Source organism: Oncorhynchus mykiss, chromosome 24 (genome assembly GCF_057628025.1).
Source record: "Oncorhynchus mykiss isolate SJ-2025 chromosome 24, ASM5762802v1, whole genome shotgun sequence".
Taxonomy (NCBI): Eukaryota; Metazoa; Chordata; class Actinopteri; order Salmoniformes; family Salmonidae; genus Oncorhynchus; species Oncorhynchus mykiss.
This window is the reverse complement of record NC_143045.1, coordinates 11,212,359-11,240,241: the sequence shown is the minus strand read 5'-3', so window position 1 is coordinate 11,240,241 and position 27,883 is coordinate 11,212,359. Positions and strand designations below refer to the sequence as shown.

Here is a 27,883-nt window from a genome sequence, read left to right as displayed (position 1 = left end):
GACTGGCACTGTATAAATGAATGGCTTTGGGGCAACCATGCTGAACTCCCTAGTCATTACCCTTCTTTCGGTGTTAAACCAACTGTGATTTTGGCAAGGTTAATAGTTCCTGATGTCATTTCAATGAAACAATACAATCATTCAGTGAATCAATCAAGCATGGTAGTATTGGTTGCTACGGAGCAGCTCCCCGGATGTAGTGTTACCACCAGCAGCCTCAGTATGACGACGGGAAAGTGAGACTTCGGCTAATATTACAGAGTTTTGGGCAGCTTCTTTTATTAAGCGAATCAATAAACTATTTATCCACGTTATCCATTTTAGCGGTGCACGAAGGACACTTAAGGTAATTATGACACGGATCATTTGTCTTTCATTCATTCAGCTATGCCTTGGACGTTAGTTGACGTTAGTTATCTAAACTAAGTTTAGCTAGCTACGTTAGCAACTTGCTACCATTAATACTAGCTAGCTGCTAGTTTGTTTGTTTGGCTAATGAACCAAAAACGAACTTTTCTAGAATAAGAGTAACTTTATGCAATATAAAGTCATTCATAATGGGTCTTGAAACTCAGTGAAATAAGTCACGAGCTAACGTTAGTCTACTCTTTCATTGTAAAAATATAGCAACTAGCTAACGTTATCGGCCAATAAGAACCTCTAAACTAGCTTAGTTATTGAGTTGACCAATCCAACTGGTAAACTAACAAACATTACATTGGTTAAGGTATGCTAGTAATCCACTGCTATAGGTAGAAACCGTGTACCTCAAAGTAGCTGTTGTGCTGAGAAACAATGATTTTGCTAGCTTGCTCCTTCTATTCAAACGCCCTAGGGGAGCTAAGTGATGTGTGTAGTCTGCTGTGCTGTAGTGTAGTTTATTTATTTCACCTTTATTTAACCAGGTAGGCCAGTTGAGAACAAGTTTTAATTTACAACTGCGACCTGGCCAAGATAAAGCAAAGCAGTACGACAAAAAAAAACACAGTTACACGTGGGATAAACTAAAGTACAGTCAATAACACAAAGTTGGACTAGGAGCAGCAATTACTTTGTTTGGAAAATCAAGATTGAGGTTCTATCCAGAGACCTTTGATGTTAGCTGCAGTCTAATCTAACTATCTGCTCTACTGAAGAATTCAGGCCTTGTATTATGGCCTTATTTAATCTTTCTTGTAATCAGAACCAGGCAGCAGGTAAAACCGTTCGCTGGTTTGAATCCCCGAGCCGACTAGGTGAAAAATCTCTATGCCTTTTGAGTAAGGTACTTAACCCTAATTGCTCTGGGGTGGCTATCAATAATGACTGATCCCTGGCCATGACCCCACTCTCCAACTGTGTCTCAGTGGGATATGCAAAAACAAATGTCCAATTCTCACACACTACACATTTGTACTTGTGTAAAATAGTACAAATGTAAGCACCCACCAAATTATAATTATTTATCTAATCTATGAAATCCTGAACTCTAGCCCTGTACGACTCTAATCCTGAACTCTCTCTCTCTCGACAGTTCATGAAGCTTTTGTATTCTGATCAGAGTTCTGATCATGGAATTCTGAACGTGTCATGCTGCTACATTTAAATATGTCTACCGTGTCCACAGTGTGTCCTTATTCCTTTTTCCTGTGCTATATACAGATGTCAGTATGAATTCCACAAATGGTGGAATAGGCAACATATGATAACACAACAGCTGATGGCATTAGCCAACTACTCTAGCTAACTAGCCAGCTAATCTCTGTAGCTAGCCAGCAAACTAGCAAATAACACTAAAGGGATTGCAAACGGGTTAGTGTAACTGTAGCCAAACAAAGTATTTATTTGAAGTATTAGTGAGCTGGCTAGCATTTGAGGCCAGCAAACATGTTCCTCACACGCTAGGAACGTATTTCCTCCAAAGTTATAGTGAGAAGGTGTCTCTTGGTCCAAAACATTATTTTTTTTAAAATACTTGTGGGAAGAGTGCTGATGATTCTGCCCACTGTATGCGCTTTCGGTAGCCGGATTGCGTCTAGACTGAGGAGAAATCCGCACACAATGCATCCCTGACCACCTGAGATGGTCAGCCGGATCTGAACACCCATCACACCCCAAAGCGACATTTCAATGCAATATTCATATTCTGATAGCAGAAGTTACATGTAAGTGTCAAGTGTAGACAACCTCTCTCTCGTTCCATCCTTACTTTTGGGGACTTGGCAGCTGATAAATGTTTAGTGCTGGTGTGACAGGGTGCAAGTAAGCAGGGTTGTGTGATCAGTGTCGGGCACTCCACACATTCCTGGCATGTCTGAGTACTGCTGAGGGTCACAGACGGAACCCTTGCACTCTACCCAAACAAAGACCTACACTACACCCAGTCACCCCAACAGCTCTGTACCACCACACAATCTGTTTGTTAGGGATGGATGTTAGAGATCAACAGACGCAGTGATAAGCTGTAAGGAGTTTTGGAATAGTCATGACTAATGTGTTCCCCCACCTAGTCTGTGTCAAGTTATTAAGCTCGTCCCAGTTTTGTGTTAGGAGATTGACAGGGTATCTATCTACATGCTGCCCAGAAACAGTGTTTTTAGTTTGTTTACCCAAAAACCACTGTGATATGTGGCTATTTATCAGAACCAACACATTTCTGATAAGCATTTTTGTGTGGCATAGGCACATTTTTTTCCCCATGAATTCGGAGAGTTTTGGAATGGAAGCAAATAAAATAAGAAACTAATTCTTTAAATCACATTGAGACTAGAGTTGTCTGACCGATTATGATTTTTCTACACCGATACCGATTATTGGAGGACCAAAAAAAGCCAATGACAATTAATCGGCCGATTATTACATTTTTATATATGTGTGTGTAATAATAACAATTGCAACAATACTGAATGAACACTTATTTTAACTTAATATAATACATAATCTATTTAGTCTCAAATAAATAATGAAACATGCTCACTTTTGTTTAAGTAATGCAAACACACAGTGTTGGAGAAGAATGTAAAAGTGCAATATGTGCCATGTAAAAAGCTAACGTTTAAGTTCCTTGCTCAGAACATATGAGAGCTGGTGGTTCAATATTCCCAGTTCTTCAATTTTCCCAGTTAAGTTTTAGGTTGTAGTTAATATAGGAATTATGACGCATCGACTATTTCTCTCTATACCATTTGTATTTCATATACCTTGACTATTGGGTGTTCTTATAGGCACTATAGTATTGCCAGCCTAATCTCGGGAGTTGATAGGCTTGAAGTCATAAACAGTGCTGTGCTTCAAGCATTGCTAAGAGCTGCTGGCAAAGGCAGTAAAGTTTGAATGAATGCCTACGAGCCTGCTGCTGCCTACCACAGTTCAGTCAGACTGCTCTATCAAATCATAGACTTAATTATAATATAATGAACAAGCCTTTGGTCATTAATATGGTCAAATCCGGAAACTATCATTTTGAAAACGTTTATTCATTCAGTGAAATACGGAACTGTTCCGTTTTTTTTTATTGAATGGGTGGCAACCCTAAGTCTAAATATTGCTGTTACATTGCACAACCTTCAATATTATGTCATAATTCTGGCAAATTTGTTCGCAACAAGCCAGGCGGCCTAAACTGTTGCATATACCCTGACTCTGCATGCAATGAACGCAAGAGCAGTGGCACAATTTCCCTAGTTAATATTGCCTGCTAACCTGGATTTCTTTTAACTAAATATGCAGGTTTAAAAATATATACTTCTGTGTATTGATTTTAAGAAAGGCATTGATGTTTATGGTTAGGTACATTTGTGCAACGATTGTGGTTTTGTTAAATCATCACCTGTTTTGCGAAGTAGGTTGTGATTCGATGATAAATTAACAGGCACCGTATTGATTAAATGCAATGTAGGACAAGCTAGTTAAACTAGTAATATCATCAACCATGTGTAGTTAACTAGTGATTATGTGGTGATTGATTGATTGTTTTTTATAAGATAAGTTTTTAATGCTAGCTAGCAACTTACCTTGGCTCCTTGCTGCACAACGTAACAAGGTGGTCAGCCTGCCACGCAGTTTCCTCCGTGGAATGCAATGTAATCGACCGTAATTGTCTATAATTGGCGTCCAAAAATACAGATTACCGATTGTTGTGAAAACTTGACATCGGCCATGCCGATTAATCAGTCAACCTCTAATTGAGCACAAAGGACGCCTGGCCTATGCTTTCGCTGGTAGTTAGTAGAAAATACATTTTATTACTTCTCTGTGTTCTCAGATGTATTTTTGGGGGGTGGTTATGTATAGACCATTAATTTCACCGATAGTTAGGCTTACAATTGTAACTCTTTCTAACAGGAGGCTTCAATTAACTCCATCTCTCATTTTCCTTTTTTTCCTGCCTGCATAAATCCCCTTTTTAGTAGAGAACAGAGAGTGGAGTGGGGCGGCAGTGTGACGTTGTAGTTGAGAGACCCTAGATCAGAGGCCACACTGGGTCCACATGATCACGGACGGCATGTTGTCGTTCTTTTGATCTGAGCCCGAAGGTTGCCTCCATAGGGGAGAAAAACACAGCTGTATAAATCGTTTCCAGTAGAGGATTCGGAAAGAGAAATGGAAGGCATCAAGTAGCCTCTAGTGCTGATTTTATAGAGAACGGCCTACGTGCATTCATTGGTCATGTTCGTAGACCACTTATGAACAAGCTCAGGTTTAACTCATCCACACAACATGTAGTACCTAGACTAGTCCTAAAACCAGACTTCCAGTGTATGTACAGATGTTCAGGGCCATTATGTGTGAAATCTTCTAATTTCAGCTACCAAAGTAATGTAGGCTAGCCTCTAATGATGTGCTTTGCTTTTTTTCCTCCCACTACTATTCCACACCCTGTAGGCCTACATGTACTATCATTTTTTAGGAGCCCTCTCTCTCCCCTCCGCCCCAGGGGAAAAGTGGAGTCAACTTTTCATTTGAAGGGCTTTAGCACAGCTACTACTGTATTTTCACACCATGCCTCACTATTTGGCTATTAAAATGTTTTCATCTGACCCAGGGAGGTCCCTCACTCCAACTTTCAACTAGACAGAGTCAATCCCTCGTTGAGTCTTTAACTCACTTTCTCTCTCTGATTATAATTTTATAAGACACAGAATCTAATGGACTCACTTTCTCATCAGTTGCGCTTCTCTCTCTCTTGCTCGCACATTCCTGTCTCGCTTTCTGAGTCCTACCTCACTCTCTTCTGAGCAACTCAGTCTCACTGAGGGGGAGAGTGATCAGAGGATATTATGCTGTAGTCCTGAATGTGTGGACTGGTCATCTCTTCAGCCCTGGCTTCACATTATCATACTCTGCATTTCAGTTTCATATTTCCTTTAAGCAGCGATTGCAGCTGGCTGGCATTGTTTTCAGATAAGACTGATATGTCACTGTGTGGGTAAGAGTGATGGCATTGGGAATCTCTTGTCATCTATGTCTCTTAAACAAAGCCCTGTCTGTGTAGGTCATGCTGACTGTAATATAGGCTCAGTGTAGTAGACTGTAGGCTACACACAGTACAGTGAATTGTTTTCCATGTTTGCAATGTGTAATCGTTTCAATCAGAGAGGTCCACAATCAAGCTAGGACCTGCTTGCCTGGTAATAGAAAGTTCTTGTGTACACAGCTTGGTGGGGGATTGTGGGTAATGGGCTGGCCACATTTCCCCTCTGCTTTAACTGTTGCACAATGAGAGAATATAATAATGAATTGTGGTTGCAAAACAAGAAAAAGGTGCTGTTGCATTATGCAGGCATATTTATTTGATTTAACCTTTATTTAACAAGTCAGAACAAATTCTTATTTACAATGACAGCCTAGGAACAGTGGGTTAACTGCCTTGTTCAGGGACAGAATTACAGATTTTTACCTTGTCAGCTCGGGGATTAGATCCAGCAAATTTTTGGGTTACTGGCCCAACTCTCTAACCACTAGGCTACCTGTCGCATAAACCTGGAATATTCTAAGTGAATGAGGCAGTGTTTTTGTTCCTGCCGGTGAATAGGCCCTGCCGCTGTAGGCATGAAAAAAAACGACACTGATTGTGCAGACTGAGCAAAGACAGCGTTGACTGCCATTTTGATACTAATGTCATCCATTTATTTTTCTATTTCACACCAAACTTTCCAAGCTGCTCTGCACAAGCTAGATATTAGCCTAGGGGACCCAATTTTACCTCAATATTTACATGTGATCATACAAGTGCTTGACAGTATGACTTCATAATTGTTTTGATGATGGTAACATACCACAGGCTAATTACAGGGCTAAGCACGGCAACATTACTTTGCCAATTACAGTGTGTAAGATTCATACATCTATGTTCACCCCCCCCCCAAACGGAGCTTCTTTGAAATTGGAGGCTGTTGGTTGAAGAGTTTGGTTTATTTTTTCATCTCTACTGTTTGCTGTGATTTCTCCCAGGTCCCTTTTGATGTGGACCTAATACGTTGAGGTGCAGCCCTCCATGTGCTGCTGGGCTTTGTGTGGTTTGCTGTTTGCACTGAAGAGATGGAGGGTTAAAGTAGGGATGGATATCTCCTGTCCTCGAGGGGCCGGAGTGGTGTCACACTTTTTCCCCATCTGTAGCAAACACAGTTGATTTAAAGTAATTGCATTCTAAACTGAAGGTCGTGATTATTATTAGGTGTGTTAGCTGGGACAAAAGTGACACAAATCAGGACTCCGAGGACTGGAGATTCCCCACCCCTGCTCTAGTCAAGCCAACTAGTTCCTGGGCCCAGCAGCACAATTACCTACTGTGACATATCTCTCGCAACACAACTCTCATAGCAGTTGCATAATTCATTACTTCCTCTTCCTTGTCACCTGGCAAGTTTGTCATGACATTGTATGAGTCAACTTTTTGGGTTTGTTTTTAAGGATGGCTCGGCATCAACTGCAGACAGACTGGGTGGAAGGGGCAGTTTTGTTACGATCACATGTGGCGATCAGCGGTGTGACGTGACCACAAGCTGCAAGATGAATTGCAGATATTGTAAATGAATGCAATGCGAGATTATGCAGAGTAGCTGAGCATGTGCATAGGTCCGCTTCACTAAGCTACAATGTGGCCGCAGCTGGACAAAAACAGCAGAGGAGTTTAGCCTCACTCTTGTTGCTCTTAGTTGTTGTGCCCGATACTGTTGTTTAGTTCATGAATCGCTGACTCTACCTTTAACTTGATTGACCGATTTCGTTAACACGAACTCTCCTCATTTGAAATGTCATTGTTTTGTTCCTAAACTGAATCAGCATAGCTTGATATGTCAAACATGCCTATTAGCGTAGTTTGACGAGATGTTTGAATAGCACCCGAGTCGTTATGCAATGAAAGCCTGGCTTGTCAACCTCTGCAGTGTGCTTTAGGCTCAACTAAAGAGAACAATTATTACGACTATTGAGTTGCAAGCTGGAAGCTTAGGAAATGAATCTCATAGTTCTCTCTTTTTCTTGACATGTGACGGCTTGTATTTGAGAATTTTAGGGAGACCCTTCTCTCTGACTGTCAAAGTCCAGACGGACAGATTATTTCAAATGTAGTGTTGGCTATCAAAGCACTTTGAACCGACTGACCCGTATCCCAGTGGAAGTTCACATTCCCTCCTTTATCATTGACCTTTGCACATTCCTCAGCCAGACCTGGAAGTCTGCAGTGATTGGCTAAGGCAGCAAGGGCTTTGTTTGAACCCAGCTTCTGGATTGGTTAGTATCGGACATGTCAAGCCCCATTCACATTGCATTGTTGTTTTTCCCATATAGAGAACTGTTCTCTTTATATCCACACTACCCCTTGCCATTTGTTTATTTAACTAGGCAAGTCAGTTAATAACAAATTCTTATTTACAATGACAGTCTACCAAATGGCCTCCTGCAGGGATTAAAAATAAAATATAGGACAAAACACACATCACGACAACACAGCATAAAGAGACTTAAGACAACATAGCAAGGCAGCAACACATGACAACACAGCATGGTAGCAACAAAACATGGTACAAACATTATTGGGCACAGACAACAGCACAAAGGGCAAGATGGTAGAGACAACAATATATTAAATCAAATCAAATTTTATGTCACATACACATGGTTAGCAGATGTTAATGTAAGTGTAGCGAAATGCTTGTGCTTCTAGTTGCGACCATGCAGTAATATCTAACAAGTAATCTAACCTAGCAATTTCACAACAACTACCTTGTACACACACACAAGTGTAAAGGAATGAATAAGAATATGTACATAAAAATATATGAATGCGCGATGGCCGAACGGCATAGGCAAGATGCAGTAGATGGTGTAGAATACAGTATATACATATGAGATGAGTAATGTAAGATGTAGTGTATGTAAACATTATATAAAGTGGCATTGTTTAAAGTGGTTAGTGATACATTTACCGTTCCGTATTTTTTCTAACGGATGTCATCCATAAGTCTAAATATTGCTGTTCCATTGCACAACCTTCAATGTTATGTCATAATTATGTACAATTCTGGCAAATTAATTACGGCCTTTGTTAGGAAAAAATGGATTTCACACAGTTCGCAATGAGCCAACACTGTTTCATGAAGTCCACGATCATCTCCTTAGTTTTGTTGACATTGAGTGTGAGGTTATTTTCCTGACACAACACTCCGAGGGCCCTCACCTCCTCCCTATAGGCCGGCTCGTCGTTGTTGGTAATCAAGCCGACCCCTGAAGTGTTGTCTGCAAACTTGATGATTGAGTTCGAGGCGTGCATGGCCACGCAGTCATGGGTGTACAGGAGAGGGTGTACAGGAGTGTACAGGAGAGGGCTGAGAACGCACCCTTGCGGGGCCCCAGTGTTGAGGATCAGCGGGTTGAAGAGGTTACCTACCCTCACCACCTGGGGGCGGCCCGTCAGGAAGTCCAGGACCCAGTTGCACAGGGCGAGGTCAAAACCCAGGGTCTTGAGCTTAATGACGAGTTTGGAGGGTACTATGGTGTTTAATGCTGAGCTGAAGTCGATGAACAGCATTCTTACATAGGTATTCCTCTTGTCCAGATGGGTTAGGGCAGTGTGAAATGCGGACTCAACTCTTTTGACAGTTCACTTCACATATTTTTTGGGCTTAGTCCTCCGCATGCACATTGCTAGGTTTAGAAAGAAACCCAGATCTATTTCCAACATTCACTCAATGCACTCTGGGTTTTTACAAAGTGCAGAATGTGTTATCGGACAGCTAGATATACCTACATACATTTTGGAATCTAATAGATTGCATTTAGTTAAGAGGAGACATAATAATTGTAATCAGAAGATACTTTTAACATGTAAATGTTATTGGTAACAGAATAGATAGAAGAATAACTGCAGATAAAATAATTAAATTGTACATCCAATGTAGACGACTGACCCTTCAAAATGATAATGTTTTTCTGGTGTTAAACTTTGTATTCCATGTTATAGAGCAGTTTATTAGGAACACAGAACACTTTAGTGTATGAGGTTAGGATTTACCATTGCTGAGATCTTATTTTCACATGATCAGAAAAAGTCAAAGGTCACGGACAGGTAAATGGTAATCCCATGTCAAAATGGCACCAAATCACCTGTCTGAATTCTTAATTTCAACACATTTAGTCCCATATCTTAAGATGGTGGTCATATTGTTATGACATTTTCAGGGTTGCTGTAGAACACAAGTTAAATATTCAAATCAAATGAAAGTTTATTTGTCACATGCGCCGAATACAACAGGTGTAGACTGCTTACTTACAGGCTCTAACCAATAGTGCAAAAAAGGTATTAGGTGAACAATAGGTAAGTAAAGAAATAAAACAACAGTAAAAAAGACAGGCTATATACAGTAGCGAGGCTACATACAGACACCGGTTAGTCAGGCTGATTGAGGTAGTATGTAGATATGGATATGGTTAAAGTGACTATGCATATATGATGAACAGAGAGTAGCAGTAGCGTAAAAGAGGGGTTGGTGGGTTGCGGGACACTGCAGATAGCCCGATTAGCCAATGTGCGGGAGCACTGATTGGTCGGCCCAATTGAGGTAGTATGTACATTAATATAAAGTTAAAGTGACAATGCATACATGATAAACAGAGAGTAGCAGCAGTGTAAAAAGAGGGTTTGCAAATAGTCCAGGTAGCCATTTGACTACCATTTCAGGAGTCTTATGGCTTGGGGGTAAAAACTGTTGAGAAGCCTTTTTGTCCTAGACTTGGCACTCAGGTACCGCTTGCCATGCAGTAGTAGAGAGAGCAGTCTATGACTGGGGTGGCTGGGGTCTTTGAAAATGTGTAGGGCCTTCCTCTGACACCGCCTGGTGTAGAGGTCCTGGATAGCAGGCAGCTTAGCCCCAGTGATGTACTGGGCCGTACGTACTACCCTCTGTAGTGCCTTGCGGTCAGAGGCCGAGCAATTGCCGTACCAGGCAGTGATGTTGCAGCTGTAGAACCTTTTGAGGATCTCAGGACCCATGCCAACTCTTTTTAGTTTCCTGAGGGGGAATAGGCTTTGTCGTGCCCTCTTCACGACTGTCTTGGTGTGTTTGGACCATTCTAGTTTGTTGTTGTGGACACCAAGGAATTTGAAGCTCTCAGCCTGCTCCATTACAGCCCCGTCGATGAGAATGTAGGCGTGCTCAGCCCTCCTTTTCCTGTAGTCCACAATCATCTCCTTAGTCTTGGTTACGTTGAGGGATAGGTTGTTATTCTGGCACCACCCGGCCAGGTCTCTGACCACCTCCCTATAGGCTGTCTCGTCGTTGTCTGTGATCAGGCCTACCACTTTTGTGTCGTCAGCAAACTTAATGATGGTGTTGGAGTCGTGCCTGGCCATGCAGTCGTGGGTGAAAAGGGAGTGGACTGAGCACGCACCCCTGGGGAGCTCCAGTGTTGAGGATCAGCGTGGCAGATGTGTTGCTACCTACCCTCACAACCTGGGGGTGGCCCGTCGGGAGGTCCAGGATCCAGTTGCAGAGGGAGGTGTTTAGTCCCAGGATTCTTAGCTTAGTGATGAGCTTTGAGGGTACTATGGTGTTGAACGCTGAGCAGTAGTCAATGAATAGCAAACAGGAAACCATTCACCCAGAGTGGAGTTATACAAATTAGGAACTCAATTTGCAAATGAAGCCGTACGGAATACATAATTACAGTAATTTAACCCAATTTAAGGTAGGGTGGTCATATTATTAACAGATCTTCATGCTTTACGCAAAACTGAAGAGTTTAATAATTTGAAACAATTTATGAAATTAGAAAACGTTACTTTATGCAAATTAGATCATATATTCAGACCCCTTGACTTTTTCCACAATTTGTTATGTTACAGCCTTATTCTAAAATTGATTCAATTGTTTTCTTCATCAATCTACACACAATACCCCACAATGACCAAGCAAAATTATTTTGCAAATTTAGTAAAAATATATAACTGATCACATTTTACGTAAGCATTCAGACCTTTTACACGGTACTTTGTTGAAGCACCTTTGGCAGCTAGTACAGCCTCCAGTCTTCTTGGGTATGATGCTACAAGCATGGCACACCTGTATTTGGGGAGTTTCTCCCATTTTTCTCTGCAGATCCTCTCAAGCTCTGTCAGGTTAGGTGGGTAGTGTTGCTGCACAGGTATTTTCAGGACTCTCCAGAGATGTTCGATCAGGTTCAAGTCCGGGCTCTGGCTGGGCCACTCATGGACATTGAGACTTGTCCCGAAGCCACTCCTGCGTTGTCTTGGCTGTGTGCGTAGGGTCGTTCTTCTGTTGGAAGGTGAACCTTCGCCCCAGCCCAAGGTCCTGGAGCAGGTTTTCATCAAGGATTTCTCTGTACTTTGCTCTGTTCATCTTTCCCTCGATCCTGACTAGTCTCCCGGTCCCTGCCGCTGAAAAATATCCCCACAGCATGACGCTGCCACCATGCTTCACCGTAGGGATAGTGCCAGGTTTCCTCCAGATGTGACGCTTGACATTCAGGCAAAGAGTTCAATCTTGGTGCCTTTTGGTAAACTCCAAGTGGGCTGTCATGTGGCTTCTGTCTGGCCACTCTCCCATACAGGCCTGATTGGTGGAGTGCAGCAGAGATGGTTGTCCTCCTGGAGGGTTCTCATTTCCACAGAGGAACTCTGGAGTTCTGTCAGAGTGACCATCGGGTTCTTGGTCACCTTCTTGACCAAGGCCCTTCTCCCCTGATTGCTCAGTTTTGGGCCAGGGGGGCCAGCTCTAGGAAGAGTCTTAGTGGTACCAAACTTCTTCCATTAAAGAGTGGAGGCCACTGTTCTTGGGGACCATCAATGCTGTAGACATTTTTTTTGTACCCTTCCCCAGATCTGTGCCTCGGCACAATCCTGTCTTGGAGCTCTACGGACAATTCACTCGATGGCATGCTTTTTGCTCTGACATGCACTGTCAACTGTGGGACCTTTTTATATGGGCAGGTGTGTGCCTTTCCAAATCATGTCCACTCAATTGAATTTACCACAGGTGGACTCCAATCAAGCTGTAGAAACACTTCAAGGATGATCAATGGAAACAGGATGCACCTGAGCTCAATTTCGAGTCTCATAGCAAAGGGTCTGAATACTTATTTAAGTAAGGTATTTCTGTTTTTCTATTTAAAAATTAGCCATAATCTCTAAATGTGTTTTTGCTTTGTCATTATGGGGTATTGTGTGAAGACTGAGGGGAAAAAACGTTCATACATTTTTAGCACAAGTCTGTAATGTAACAAAATGTCAAGTCAAGGGGTCTGAATACTTTCCGAATACACTCTATATACAAAAGTATGTGGACACCCCTTCAAATGAGTGGCTTCACTACAGAGTTCCAAACTGCGTTATGATTTCCCTTCACTGGAACTCAGGGACCTAGCCCGAACCATGAAAAACAGCACCAGAACATTATTCCTCCTCCGCCAAACTTTACAGTTGGCACTATGCACTCGGGCAGGCAGCGTTCTCCTGGCATCAATCTGCCAGATGGTGAAGCGTGATTCATCACGCCAGAGAATTTGATTAACTGACTTGTTGGAAAGGTGGCGTCCTATGACTGTTTCAAGTTGAAAGTCATTAAGATCTTCAGAAAGGACATTCTACTGTCAATGTTTGTCTATGGAGATTGCATGGCTGTGTGCTCGATTTTTATACACCTGTCAGCAATGGGTGTGGCTGAAATAGCCGAATCCACTCATTTGAATGGGGTGTCCACATACTTTTGTGTATGTGACCAATAATATTTTATATATATTAGTTCAAGTGTTCCCCAGCACATTAGTAGCAAGTCATTATGATGGCAGTCATGGGATCTTCACAAATCTTTTTGACATTTGCTTCATCATAATTATTTGACAACATTTGCTTACACTATGAACCGTTTTGATGGAGGAAGCTACAGTGCGTGTTTTTGTTCCGAGGCCTTTCTCTTCACTGGTTGCTTGTGTTCATCCGCTGACAATCCTGTTCAAATTAGCAGTCACTCAGGGTATTTCACAAGATGCCGTTAAAGTATTGATAAGACAGTGCTATAATAAATATGCGAGTACATTAGTATTTACCAGTAGTTGAACATTCCTGTTTCCCCCTGATGTGCCTAGGTCAAGCTTTCAGCTCGATCGTGTCATATAATAGATTACTTAACAATCATAATGACTAGTAAAAAGAGTGATAATTGAACAGACACCGCAGGCAGTGGGCGTTCCGGGATTTGAATGAGTCAGACGTGACTCTCATTTTACCCCTGTTTCCCGGTGATGTCACGATACTGGCCCGCGTTAGTGAAACTATCGGAATGCTACAACATTGATTTTAGAGGTTTACAGTTCTACTTGAGAAGTTATTCATAAGTCGTTTTATCATAACGTACATTTTGGGTAAATACGGCGTGTGCACTAAAAGCAGCTCTTTACCTATTTGAAACGCTGCGGAAATAACTTATTGATCTCACTTTGGAGAGTCTTCTTACAGAGCGAGGCTGCGTGGGTTATTTTTTTCCTTGTTTGTTCTCATGCGTGATCGTGAAATGGTATCAGGTGGATTGTATCGCGTTGGATAGACATTCTGGTGAGTAAATCAAAGGCAGTTTTACTGTCGTTAATCATTGTTTTCATAGTCATTCTTACGTCAAAATATCGAATATAATTTAGCCTAATAAACTTCTCACGGTCGAGAAGCATATCTAGACTGCAAAATGTAAATTTGTATTCTGAGGTCAAAACTCACTCTTAAGATTAGCCTCAAATCAATTTGAAACACGTTTTTATTATAGCGGTCAAATCCAACAAATACTCTATGTACAGCCATCAAATGAGTAATAAACGCAGTGTTTTCTCACTACACATTCATCTACACAATCTTTACCACCAGCATGTGGAATTCTGGTACTTATTTTCTCCCATCGGACGTTTTGGTTCTTAAACCTGCACATATCTGTTTTTGTTTTATTTTGCTATACGACCATGAGACTACTTCCCTAGTGCTGTTTCACATGTAAACAACTGTCAAAGTGATAAGAAACAACGGGATTACACTCATGAAATTGAGGGAGGTAGGCTACACCCTTAAGTAACGATACTTTTCAGAGTAACGACACGTTTTCTCTTTTGGTAGTGTTTTTACAAGCTATAGCCTAAGTACATGTTTGACACTAAAGAAAGCATAACAAGGTAATGAAACCAATGGTGTAGTAGTTATTTAGTTGGATCTGACACTGTCAGTATCGTTACTGCTTGTAGCCCACGTGCTTGTGGATGGGACTCTTTATCTTAATTCCTACATTTACTGTAATTGCTCATAGACCTATCCTCGTTTTGTTTTGCTGCAAATTACACCCCAACACCAGACTTGGTAAACAACATAGGCAAGACCTGATAAGAAGCACTCTGGCTGGAATCGGGGTCGGCTCCAAGGTCACACTGTTTGCACTGCACTTCCTAAATCAGGGAATCTCAGTTAGAGGGTAGAATTATGTTAGTTAGCATTTCTGACTCATCACTGGGCAGTAGGCTAAACTTCAAATGAAAGGGTGCGACAGTGGAGCACGCCCACAAACGTCTAGGCTAAGCTACATCATGATAAATTGACAATGATGATTGCTACAGGCAGAGGGATGCAGGACAAGGCGAGACAAATCCCTGAAGATGTGACCTAATTTTGTGTCACCTCTGAACCCGGCATAGTGTCCGAGATGACACAACCTACTGCATTTGCATTCAGAAGGGAACACTGAACATTGCAGATAGACATGCAATGAATATAGTTGACATGATTCAGTTTCATGTCAAAGGCATGCATGTGTTGTGCTATACAATATAGGTGTGTACTCTTACTATATTTGACATGCGTGCATTTGGAATAGTGATTAGCAATGACTCATACAGTATCTCTTTAAAAAGCCTTCCTGGAAATAAGTCATCACCTAAATCTATTTTGGGTTTTGAGATGTTTACATGTCCTTTATTTAACCTTCGAGTGTAGTCCTTGTAAAATGGTATGCGAGGTATGCCTAAATGGGACAGAGGAAAACCATTTGAGTTAGCAGAATAAGGCAATTGACGGATCTGTGTGGTGACCGTGCAGTCTGAATGATGAGGGGCTTACCTTTTGAATGGCCGCCTCGTCAGTCATGCCTTACGGTTTATCCTCCTCCAGAGGGGCCTGCCCTGAGCACAATTGTTTTGATGTTAACTACTTTGACTGAGAGCCCCACATTAACCCATCACAGAGCTCAAATGAGGTGTTTTGCGTTGCTACAGCACAGAGTTGACACCCATGGCTGAGTCTGGTGGACCACCCCTTGTGCTTGGACAGACAGTAGCTCTTTGGCCATGACCCATCTGGGTCTACGCTCCCCCTGAAGTGCCTTTCTTACTGCTCACCGGTGCGTAATAGTATGCTAATGTGAGAGACTCCATAAACGGGATAGTGTGTCGTGAACGTCACCTTTTTTCCCTTCACTGCGTGGGTGGTTGCAGCTCTGCTCTCTTCATACACAGAGGGAAATGATCAATGAATGGTAGTTATATAAGCTAGGCTTTATGACCGCTTTACTGACAGAAGGGAAGAAGAAAATGGAGATGATAAATCGGCACAGTTATAGTTGAAAATGTGTGCATCTGTTGGTCTCACAGGGGCATCTTATTTTCTGTACCTGAAACCGTCTGTCTAGTCTTGAGAGCATGGACACTTGTCTCTCTCTTCCCCTGCTACCTGCTTCGTAAGGGGGAAGTGTACAGCACGGAAGAGAGAGGTCTGTGTTCTGGGGGAGGTGCTACTTCACCTGCTGCTGCGTCACTCTCAGCTGGGCCTCACCTGTTCAAACCTGTCTCACCGGTGCACTGCCTGTAGCCTGAAATCCACCATGTGGTTTGTGGTGCTTTCCGCTTTCATTCAGTCACTTATCCTAAGCCTATGCCATGTTAATGCTGTTTTCATGACACCCAAGTTGTCAAGCAAATCATAATGCAACTCAATTCTGTCAGTCTCTCTGACTCCCGAGTTATTGAATATCAGTTTGGACGTGTTTTTGTCATCTCAGCAGTTGCTGATGGCCAAAAAAAACCAACTTCTGACATTGAATAATCATTTTCCCTTGGCTGTGTTGAACTATTTCCCCCTTCGTTGCTTGGCTCCACTAAGGCAGGGTTTCAGAGGAGCAACCGAATGCTTCAGCAAACCACTTTACAAGTCTGTCAGCAAGATTCAATTATGTGGGGCTCTGTGGTTGCTGCTCAGTATGTTTCCCATTCAGTCAGTTTTCGTAAACTCATCTAACCTTTTTATTTAAATTTTTTCATCGCTGCAACTCTCCAATGGGTTCGGCAGGCGAAGGTCGAGTCATGCGTCCGCCGAAACATTACTGGCCAAACCGCGCTCCTTAACACCCTATCGCTTAACTCTGAAGCCTGCCGCACAAATGTGTTGGTGGAAACACCGTTCAACTGACAACAGAAGTCAGCCCACCACAAGGACTCGTAGGAGCGCGAAGAGCCAAGTAAAGCCCCCCCCGGCCAAACCCTCCCCTAACCCGGACAACGCTGGGCCAAACCTTCCCCTAACCCGGACAACGCTGGGCCAATTGTGCTCCGCTCTATGGGACCCCCGATCTCAGCCGGTTGTGCTACAGCCTGGGATCGAACCCGGATCTGCGATACAGTACCTTAGATTGCTGCGTCACACGGGAGGCCCCTCTAGCAGTTTTTCAAAGCAAATAAATCATCTAGCAGCTGCCTCTAGCAGCCCCTCTAGCAGTTTTTCGAAGCAAATAAATCATCTAGCAACCGACTTCCTTAGTAGCAGCTGCCTTATTTCTTACATTTGGTTTAGTCATCAGGCTGACTTGGTCGTTCAACTCTGACCATCAATGGTGGCTTTTAAATAGTTAATGGAAGGCCCATGTTGACCTCATCTCTGACCCTTTGTACAGGTTTGTGCAGATGGGTGGATGATCCCATTACACTTCAAACACTCAGAGTGAGTTCTGCTTTATGGGCCAGTCAGGCGGTATCCCTCAGCCCCTCACCAAGCACCCCTTCCCTGCAGCTTGGGTGGGTCTAGGACCGTGGGCACGAACTTGCAGCATATCGCAGGCAGGCAGCCCAGTGTTTGGATTCAGGGAGAGCTGCCTCTCTATCTAAAGCAAGAGAAGGAATCCAGAATGTTTGAGCGTAGAGAAATAAGCTAGAGGGAAAATGTGCTTGTGAAGGAAAGGGGAAGTCATTTTTCTGGGGGCCTTGGCTCACCTCTGAGTAATACTTACCTGACTAATAAATGTTTTGGCTCTGAAGAAAGTGGCTGCTACTTGTCTTTATGGGAGATGTCCCTATAAATTATACTTCTGTCAACCTGTCATGGTTACATACACGTTTGTGTCTCTCTGTGCATTTGCCAAAGGATATTCACTGTGGGATTTTGTCAGTCTATATGAAAAGGTTTTCAGCTCTATAGTCTGAAGTGTGTCTGTGGCCACATGACAGATCAAGTTTTGATGCGTTAGCTTCTCAGCTCTATTGAAAAGGAACAGGACTTCCTTGGTATTATCATTTGTTATCATCATGAACTGCTGATGTGTTTAACGCTGTTCCAAAGTCATTCCTGGTGTGTATTCTTTTGGAAACAAACGGAAGCAAACAGACTGTAGCGGGAAGGGAGCAACCTGTAATTGTCAAATAAGAAACGTGTTTTATCCATGCAAAATGTTTTGTTACAGTTTTCCACGCTGTGCACTAATGAATACACTCCTGTTCTCCTCTCTGTGTTCCAGGTCTGATGCCCAGCCGCCGCCATGTTCACTAAGAAGAAGAAGCCCCGCGTCCAGATCTCGGCGCCCTCCAACTTCGAGCACCGCGTGCACACAGACTTTGACGAGCAGGAACAGAAGTTTGTGGGGCTGCCGCGGCAATGGCAGTCTCTGATCGAGGACACAGCCAAGAGGCCCAAGCCCTTCATCGACGTCACCGTCATCACCACGGTGGAGCCCCGCAAGGTCAGGGGTCATTAAAATGGGATGTGGGAGGAAAGGGGCGTGTCACAAACAGGAAGTGATATTTTCACTGTTGCATTCTCTGTTGAGTTGTAATTTGAGAGAATGCCAGGGTAAAAAGCTGTGATGGGCCATGCACTCGAAGATGTCACATGACTCTTACTTCATTTTCAATGTTTTTTAAAGTTATTTTCACTTGATCAGGGATAGCGTACACAGACGTTTCGTCTTTGTTGCCTTCAGTGTGTATGTAGGCCATGGGAAAGAGCACAGAACTGTAGCGGTCTCAGCTTACTGTTCTTCAGATTTGGATCAAAGTCTGAATCCACAGAACCTAAACAGTAAACATGATTGTCTTCTTTCCTGAACAATAAACGCAGTGAAGGCAAAAGACATCACTGAAAATAGAATCTGCCAGTCATCATATCCGTTTTTAGAATGAAGCTGTGACAGTCCAGGAAGTCTCTCTTGTGGTCTGATCTTAACTCATTTGGTGTCTCTGCCTCTCCCTCCTGTAGACCATAGTGCGGGGTAGTAAGATCGCTGTGGACGGCTCGCTGACATGGCTGCTGGATGAGTTTGATACCATGTCGGTGACCCGCTCCAACTCCCTGAGGCGAGGTAGCCCCCCTATCCAGCCCCGCAGAGACTCCGGATCTTCGGGGGGAGGAGGCCATGAGAACGGGGACCTGGCCCACCGGCCACACCACCACCCAGATCACTATGGAGACATCAGAGACAGGTACAGTGTCGTCAGTAGGGGCCAGATCTCGGCTGTAAAATGGCTCTGAAGAAATGTTTCCACCACTCCAGAGAGATGCAACCTGTTTACCTTTTCTCTGTTGCACTAGGGAGCAGCCCAGGCCGGACCAGTTAGCTAGTGGAGACCCCCGGCAGCCCCAGCGGGTACCCCGCTCTCAGCGAGAGGACGGCAGGCCACAGCAGCAGCCCCGGGGCCAGGAACCAAGCAGCAGGCACCGAGAGAGGGAGCGTCCTGGCCCACCCCCTCCCCCGCCAAAGCCCAGAGACACGGACCCACGGGACCACCACGACCAAGTAGTCCGCAGGGACGGGCCCAGCGACCAGAGGCCTAAGTCCAGCTACACGGGCAGGGACGGCAGCCCCCAGTCGCCCCGTGATAAGAGGCCTCTCTCGGGGCCCAACATCCGTATGCCTAACCTGCCTGTCACAGAGGGGGTGATAAAGACAGCACAACAGACCAGCAGGCCGTTCAACACCTACCCCCGCGCTGACAGTGAAGGAGGAAGGAGCCCCACCAGCCAGGTACTGACAGGCTGCTAGGAGAACACCAGACATTGGGAGATATGGAAACCAGTGCGTGCCGCTAATGTTCTATCGCATGTCTTTAACAGACCTCTGACATAAGTGTTGATCATACAGTGTCATTTCCTCTCCCTTCTAGGAGCTGAAGCCAGCCAGACCACACGAAGCACCGCCACACAACGGTCCTTCTAGTGCCTCCAGCCGAGACGGGGGAAAAGCACCGCAGAAGGGCCAGCTACGAGGAGACCCCCACCACTCCTCCCACCCTGTCCTGGGTCCTGAGCCCCCCCACAGCCACCAGCAGCAGAAGGCTCCCGTTCCCCGCATCCCGGCCCCTGCCCTACCACCACAGCAGGCCCTCTCGCCCCAGAGGGAGCCCCAGCGGGTGTCCCATGAGCAGTTCCGCGCCGCGCTGCAGATGGTGGTGGATCTGGGTGACCCGCGCACCTACCTGGACCACTACATCAAGATCGGAGAGGGCTCCACCGGCATTGTGTGCATTGCCACCATCAAGAGCACTGGCAAATTGGTGGCTGTCAAGAAGATGGACCTGCGCAAGCAGCAGCGCCGGGAGCTGCTATTCAATGAGGTGGGGTTTTAGGGCCTGTATTGACTTGAACAGAATGCAATTGAGATGAAGGTCTTTAAGATTTTTGATGTTCAGGGAATACAGTATAATGGATTTGTAAGCTATTAGTTGTGTGATCCATAATTTTTTATAGTGGCTATTACAGAGTTTTGCTAATGTTTGAAAGATTTGTCCTGCATGGAGGGTGCGGCTCATGCATATCTTTGCAGTGGTGTAATGAGTGATGTCATGTGCCATGTAATCACCCACGGTCTCCTTAGTAACGCTGGTTCCTGTGCTCTTCAGGTGGTGATCATGCGGGACTATCACCATGACAACGTGGTGGAGATGTACAACAGCTACCTGGTGGGAGATGAACTCTGGGTCGTCATGGAGTTCCTGGAGGGAGGGGCTCTGACTGACATTGTCACACACACCAGGTGTGTGTCTGTTGATCTGAGGTTTAGTGCCATCTGGCATCCTTGGGATTTCCATAGCCTACATCCTAACTATTTTACATTTTAACTTCAATGAGGTGATATCAGAGTTGGACGTACCAAGGGTCCCGGATAGCAATGACCGTTGATCTGCTGCTCTGACAACTGACCAGCAGGACTAGGTAGGGCTGCCCACCCTTTTCCTGGAACTATACCGTCCTGTAGGTTTTCAGTCCAACCCTAACATACGTGACTCAGCTAGTTAAGGTCTTGGTGAGCAGAATCAGGTGTGTTAAATAGATTTGGACTGAACCTACCTAGGTAGATCTCCAGGAAGGGCCATGGGCAGCCCTGGGCTATGGTGATTAGAATTAAGATGTCTGTGTTTCATACTAGTCATATAGTGTTCAACTGCTCATATCGTAGCTGTTTTTACAGTACAAGCAATGGTAAGGGCTCCCGAGTGGCGCAGCGGTCTAATGCACTGCATCACAACCGGCCATATCACAACTGCTGTGACTGGGAGTCCCATAGGACGGCGCACAATTGGCCCAGCGTCGTCCGGGTTTGGCCAGTGTAGGCCGTCATTGTAAATAATAATTTGTTCTTAACTGGCTTGCCTAGTTAAGTAAAAATAACCACTAAAGTTTTTTGTTTAGTTATTTGTTTCACCACTAGGTGGTAGTGTCGCATGGCTACACTCTCATGTCACTGCAATGCAACCTGTGGTGTGAGATGTTATTTCTCTGTCAGCTCTGAGTGCTAATGACCTGTGTGTGTGTGTGTCCAGGATGAATGAGGAGCAGATAGCCACAGTGTGCCTGTCTGTGCTGAAGGCTCTGTCAGTGCTGCACACCCAGGGCGTCATCCACAGGGACATCAAGAGTGACTCCATCTTGCTCACCCACGACGGCAGAGTACGTACACCTGCCTTCAGAGGTTAAAGCTCTGTGACTGCATTGGATTTCCTTCATATATGGGGGGTGGGCCGGGCCATGTCTGTTCTGTTAAATATATTCCAAAATAAGTTTCTTCTCAAATATTTAATTTTCTCTGTTAAGCTGTGTGCACTGAACTGACATTCTTTACATTGCTCCCACTTTTATTTCTCTACTTTTACGCTTAGTTTCAAGCATGGTTCATGGGCAGCTGTGCAACAGACCACTTAAATGGGCATAGTCATCTTACAAGGGCCATGACACTGTAATGGTGAATTTTAATTGATATATATTGTTATTAATTATTATTATTATAAATCAGGATGTTGTGTCCAATAGGGTGAATGCAAAGGACAAACCCAATGCTTCAGCCTACGTACATTTTATAGCCACTATGCTTCATCAGTTGGGCTACAGGTGATAATGCTTATTGCTAATAGCACATCTGATAATATAGACCATGCATAGGTTATATGGACGTGGTCCAATATGTTTAAATAATTAACATTCTTACCAATATGTTATTGGGCCCATTTATGGAGATAGAAATTGTTTTCAATTAATTTTGGAGTAGAATGTCCTTTCAAAAAGTATTCTGAGCTTCTCTGTCCTTCTACATAAAAATGGAATTGGTCAAACATGATGGTCATGACTTTCTTACATGAAAGGGAGGTTAACTTGGCCCCAGACAATTGATCTGAGATCCGATTGTAAGTTTCAGTCATGGTTTTGTTGTTGTTTCTTTTTGACCCCAACCCTACATCACCACCTCCCTCATAGACAATTATAAGACTGGAGTATGTACACATCACTCACCCCAACCCTGCTTCATACACAAAGATATTATAATTGTCCCATAGCAAAAAAGAGAATGCGGAATAGACTGACCTCTATGGTCCTTGAAAAAGCTGCTGTATGATATAAAGTATTGTGTGATAGAGGCCTAGCTTTGGAAAATAACTCATGTGACTGAGTGACAAAAGAAGGCTCTGTGTGTCCAACAGAATGGCTGCTGTTTTGTTTCTTTGCCATGATATTACTTCCGAGTATTGGGATTACTGGTATTGTGACAACCCTCCCCATACCGCCCAGTCATAACAGGCTATCTCGTTTACATATCGGAACGATATGAAACCAGCTGTGAAAATGAAGATATGGGAAAGAGGAACTTGTTGCAGTCATGTTTGTTCCCAAAGTATTGTAATATACAGTATGAGAGGTAATGGAGGGCTTGAAGCTCACGCTGTTAATTTAGTTCTTACTTTACCCGACAACAGTTTGTAGATGATACAACAGTTTCGTTTATCTTTTATTGAGCCCAAGTGTCAACCTGAAGTCACTTGTAGCTGTCATGGTTGGCATGCTAAGGGCTGTGCTTAGCTCTTATTGTGGTTGACCCAAGGGGAAGTGTAGTCAGTTACCCTCAGCTGATTCTCGGCAGAAGAGTGTGTGTGTGTGTGCTTGCGTGCGTGCGTTTGTGTGTATTCACATTTCCCCTTACCAATTCAAAGCATGCTTTAGTCAGTGAGCCCTGTTCTTCAGAGGTCACCATTGGCAGACAGGATATTCATCCACCCAGGCATTGCAAAGGTTTTCTCAGAGAACTGTGGGAGGTGTTCTACTGTGATGTGTAATACTGTAAAGCAGCACATTGCTAGATAGAGGATTGTTTGTGGTACGCTAAGAGTTCAGCCTGTCAATCTATAACACATAACGTCCATGTCAGCTGAAAAGTCTTTCATTTAGTCATTTGTAAAGATGGCAGTATTTTTAGAATGCCTGTGTTTTTTCCCCCGTAAATAATTAATTAAAAGCTCTGACCCTTTCCTCTATTGCCCCGCCCAGGTGAAGCTGTCAGACTTTGGCTTCTGCGCCCAGGTGTCGAAAGAGGTGCAGCGGCGCAAGTCCCTGGTGGGCACACCCTACTGGATGGCCCCAGAGCTCATCTCACGACTGCCCTATGGGCCTGAGGTAATGAATGTCCAGTTAGTTGTCTGTGTGCATGCATTATAATTCGAAACTATCGCTGATCACTGTGTGTATACAATATTCTACCTTCGTAGGTGGACATCTGGTCCTTGGGGGTGATGGTGATCGAGATGGTGGACGGAGAGCCCCCCTATTTCAATGAGCCCCCCCTCAAAGCTATGAAGATGATCCGTGACAACCTACCACCCAAACTCAAGAACTTACACAAGGTACGAGGCACACTAGAAAGAGCGCCTCTCTCACACAAGGCCCTGTTATTCAACATTTTTGAAATTGATAGTCATCCTTTGTTATTTTTCCCAGGTTTCTCCTCTTCTCAAGGGCTTCCTGGACAAATTGTTGGTGCGAGACCCCACCCAGAGGGCCTCAGCCAATGAGCTACTCAAGCACCCCTTCCTGAGCAAGGCTGGCCCGCCCTCCTGCATTGTGCCTCTCATGAGGCAGAACCGCATGAGATGAGAGCGAGCGGAGACCTCTCCCCCACTAAGGAGTAGTGTCACATGGACCCTCAACTCCCCAAGCTCACACCTCGGACTCACACTGTTCTGGAGCGAGGAGGTTGGGGGGGGCAGAGAAACACTGCCCAGCTCATATTAGCATTTTTACTGGTCAAGCTTCTTTTCTTTTTTTTTTTTTTAAGAACCTTTTGAAATGAAAAGGATCTCTGTCCCCTTTCCTATGGGAGAAAAGATTTTGACACTACAAGGATGTATAGCTTGAGCGGTTTGGTGTAGAATGAGGCTTGGAAAGTGCTGCCTGCTGGGGTGACTCACAAAAAAACACTGTTAGCATCCTAGCTGAATGGTCTGAACCATGCTTCCACACTACAGGCCTTCCTCACGACATGGCCCAGACTCAACTCTATTCCAATAGACAGGACATCAGAAAAGACTACTGAAGGAGGACTATGCTTTTCTCTTACCACATGATGCATTGAAGTATTTTTTTAATGAAAGTAAACACTTGGTTCCTGTTACAAACACTAAGCAAAGGTAGACACTGGAGTTGTGTTTTAGATTATTTTCTTTATTTTTCTGGTAAGTATGATGAACATAGATATATCCGCTTTGTTTTCTCTATTTTGTGATTATTTTTGGGGGGGTTACAGTGAGATTTGAAGCACTGTTCTGAGATAGAAGCTGCACGCCTGGTTGATTCCAATATATCATATAGGTTTTTTTAAATTATTTTTTATTACAAGATAATTCGTTTATTTTAATATACCTGTGTTTAATAGAATATAAAGTGAACTTCAAGGCAGAGTTTCAGCTGTTTCTTTCTAAAGGCTAATTTGTACTTTAGGAATTTAGCCATGTAGTTTGTGCTCCCTGTAACCCCTCGATCTGCTGCTGTAGACTTCAGCTGTTAGTTTATAGTAGTGACCACTAGGTCAACGGAAGGACCACCCTTATGAAAGCCCCCCCACACACATACACACCTGTATATACAGAAAGTACATTCTTTTTGTCATTTTTCCTAATGATTCATTTCTTAAACGCCCAACCTGGCCAGTCTGGACAATGGTTCTGGACTATGTGAATGTAGTGCTGAGCCACAAACTGGCTCTGTGTTTAAAGATGGAATCTGCAGTAGGGGGAAACAGTCACACCGGCTGCCCCACACCACCATTATTTTTTTGTTGCCGAGCTGAGGAGCGTTGCGCAGCATGGGGGGGGGGGGGGGGGGGGGATTAATATCGCAAATGGACGTGACTGTTTCACCATTTTGGATAAGGATCCCAGCTTTAAGGGCTTATTAGAACAGGAAACGGACACACAAGGTGAAAATTCGTGCTTGGCTAAATGAAGTGTGCAACAGCTGCTATAACTGAATTCTTGTCCATAATGTAGCAATGACAGGAACTGTATGGCAGAAAACAGACCCACAGATGCAAACTGAAATAGTAAACACTCACCACAATCACCCACACACACTTCATGCAAGGCCCTACGAAAGTCTGTGGGTGGAATCACGAATTCAAGAATATTACAACATTTATTGTACTTTGGTAGGAAATCAACTAAATGTATTTGAAAATGTATTATTTAGCCAAGATTATCATAAGACATAAACAAATTGCACCCGTGATTTGTATTTTCCTTCCACTTTCAGAAGCAAAAGGCATGGTAATTCCCCTCTCTGAGTGCACGTTTGTCTACCACTTCGTGTAGCCGTTAGCAATGATGCTAATAATCACCGTTTTCTGGTAGATGGGAAGGCTTTCTAAAAAATGTTTTTTAAATTGTTCAGCATACTGCAACCACACGTTACAGAAACACAGATAACCAAACAAGTCTCTTGGCTGGTGCAAACTACAGCCAAAAATATAAATGTATTTGATTTTTCACAGACCTCGAAAGTGATCTCCTGATGTGGTTTAAGCATTGTGGTGGACTTAGAATATCAAATGCTGTTCTTTTTCTATTTAAAACGTGTGATCTTTTTGTTGTTGAGAGCGAACACATGAAAAAACGGAGGGAAACCTGGAAAAACAGAACTTGGGCAAAAAAATCTAACAGGTTTTATAGGGCTCTATTCATCGTTAGTCCTCATTTTTCTCTGAGCTTTCCCCTCCAATTCTAGAGTAGTAAGACGAAGTCGCATATGTACATTCACCATAGAGAGCATCCAAAGACCACGAGGCCTTAGTGCACAGCAAAGAGTAGCCAATGTGTCTGTTGTGAGTTTCAGTGAGGATATCGGAACAGACTCCATAAGTAGACACTAACACTACATTGTGAAGTACTGTTGTTAATTAGATGCGTCTGAGGTTACTGTACGGTTTTAACATTCTGTCAATATTCCATATTTCCAAAAGACAAGTGGATGTCTGTTAAAAGTGACATGATGATTGGTAAGCCTGAGTAAGATGTGATCCGTCTGTGTTCCATGTGTAAAAAAATAAAATGTTCTTCCAGTTTAGTTTTGCAAAACTGAGTGAAAAGATGGGCTGAAAGAATGACAATCAAAGTTAGTAATTCACTGTCTGCTTTTTCAACAATATTCTGAACTGATCACTTTTCATTGCTCACAAAGTTTTGTAACTGTAATTGTGCAGATTTTCTAAACCAATCCTGTTTTGATACCCATTAAATCCATCTTTGCATACTGTATATTTCTAAATCGCTTAACTAATCATTACCGTGAACTGATGGCACACTGGTATTTTGTGTTTTATATCATATACTGTAATGATGAATGACAAAAAAAAAGACGTATCATTCTTCAAACTACAGAATTGAATCATCTCATTAACCCCCACGTGTAAGATGTGATTTCAATCGCCATTGGTTTCACTCACGTCAACTACAGTTTTCAGTGGCTGGTATGAAACCAATCGCGTACATTCCGCACTTGGTATTTGACATTCCTGTAGCTTCTACTTCATTTAATGCCTGTCAAGGTTAGAACCGCTTAACTTTTTTTTTTTCGCGGTTATTTTGTGTGTTAATGCCTTAACGTTCACGATCAATATGATTCCCTTCTTTGTCATTTTTGTTAATTGCAAATGTACATGATGATTTTACAAATCTCCAGGAGTCTGTAGTGTCTCAGAGTAAACTCATTATCGTTGGTTTGTGTTTGTTGAGAGGATTCTCAAATTCAAATTAGGAGCTGTGACACCTACTGACTGGCCTACTAATATATTTCTGTGAAATTCTCCAACTTGTTTGTATGATCATTTTTCACACTTTCTTGTATGCTAAATCATTTAGGCATCAGTATTGTAAAGTTTGAGATGGTTGAAATGTTTTTCTTGAGTTCCAACCCACCCCTGGATTTTTGCATTTCTGCTGGTTATTGTAAAAACAACTCATTTTAAATATTTTTGGCAAATACAGTTTTTCTAAAATGTAAGTTTTTTTGTCATGCCTTATCATTTGTGTATTGTGTAACCATTTGAGGATGTCAACCATTTCAAAAGTCGTGTTATAGCAATAGCCTTAGTCTCAGATGGTACTCATCATCTTGGGCTCCCAGTGGTGCAGCGGTCAGGCACTGCATCTCGGTGCAAGAGGCGTCACTACAGTCCCTGGTTCAGGTCCAGGCTGAATCACATCCGGCTGTGATTGGGAGTCCCATAGTGCGGTGCACAATTGGCCCAGCGTCGTCCAGGTTTGGCCGTGGTAGGTCGTCATTGTAAATGAGAATGTGTTCTTAAATGACTTCGTAAAATAAAGGTTACCCAAAAAGACTTGGCCT

General features: G+C 43.4%; 1 protein-coding gene across 3 annotated transcripts; it reads left to right on the top strand.

The window, feature by feature from the left end:
• Positions 1-27,873, top strand: LOC110503714 (serine/threonine-protein kinase PAK 4). 3 transcript variants are annotated; one of them, XM_090218249.1, is made up of 11 exons: positions 212-346; positions 11,859-12,142; positions 18,246-18,467; positions 18,983-19,206; positions 19,316-19,748; positions 19,888-20,337; positions 20,623-20,756; positions 21,544-21,670; positions 23,537-23,662; positions 23,755-23,889; positions 23,984-27,873. In XM_090218249.1, exons 3-11 carry the CDS (start codon positions 18,267-18,269, stop codon positions 24,137-24,139), a joined length of 1,986 nt encoding a protein of 661 aa, XP_090074375.1. In that variant the 5' UTR covers positions 212-346; positions 11,859-12,142; positions 18,246-18,266; the 3' UTR covers positions 24,140-27,873. The 3 variants fall into 3 exon arrangements, with proteins under 3 accessions (XP_021437865.2, XP_090074375.1, XP_021437866.2); XM_021582190.3 differs by lacking the exon at positions 11,859-12,142 and having other exon boundaries at positions 1-346; XM_021582191.3 differs by lacking the exons at positions 212-346; positions 11,859-12,142 and adding an exon at positions 13,694-14,047.
• The last annotated feature ends 10 nt before the right edge of the window (positions 27,874-27,883 follow it).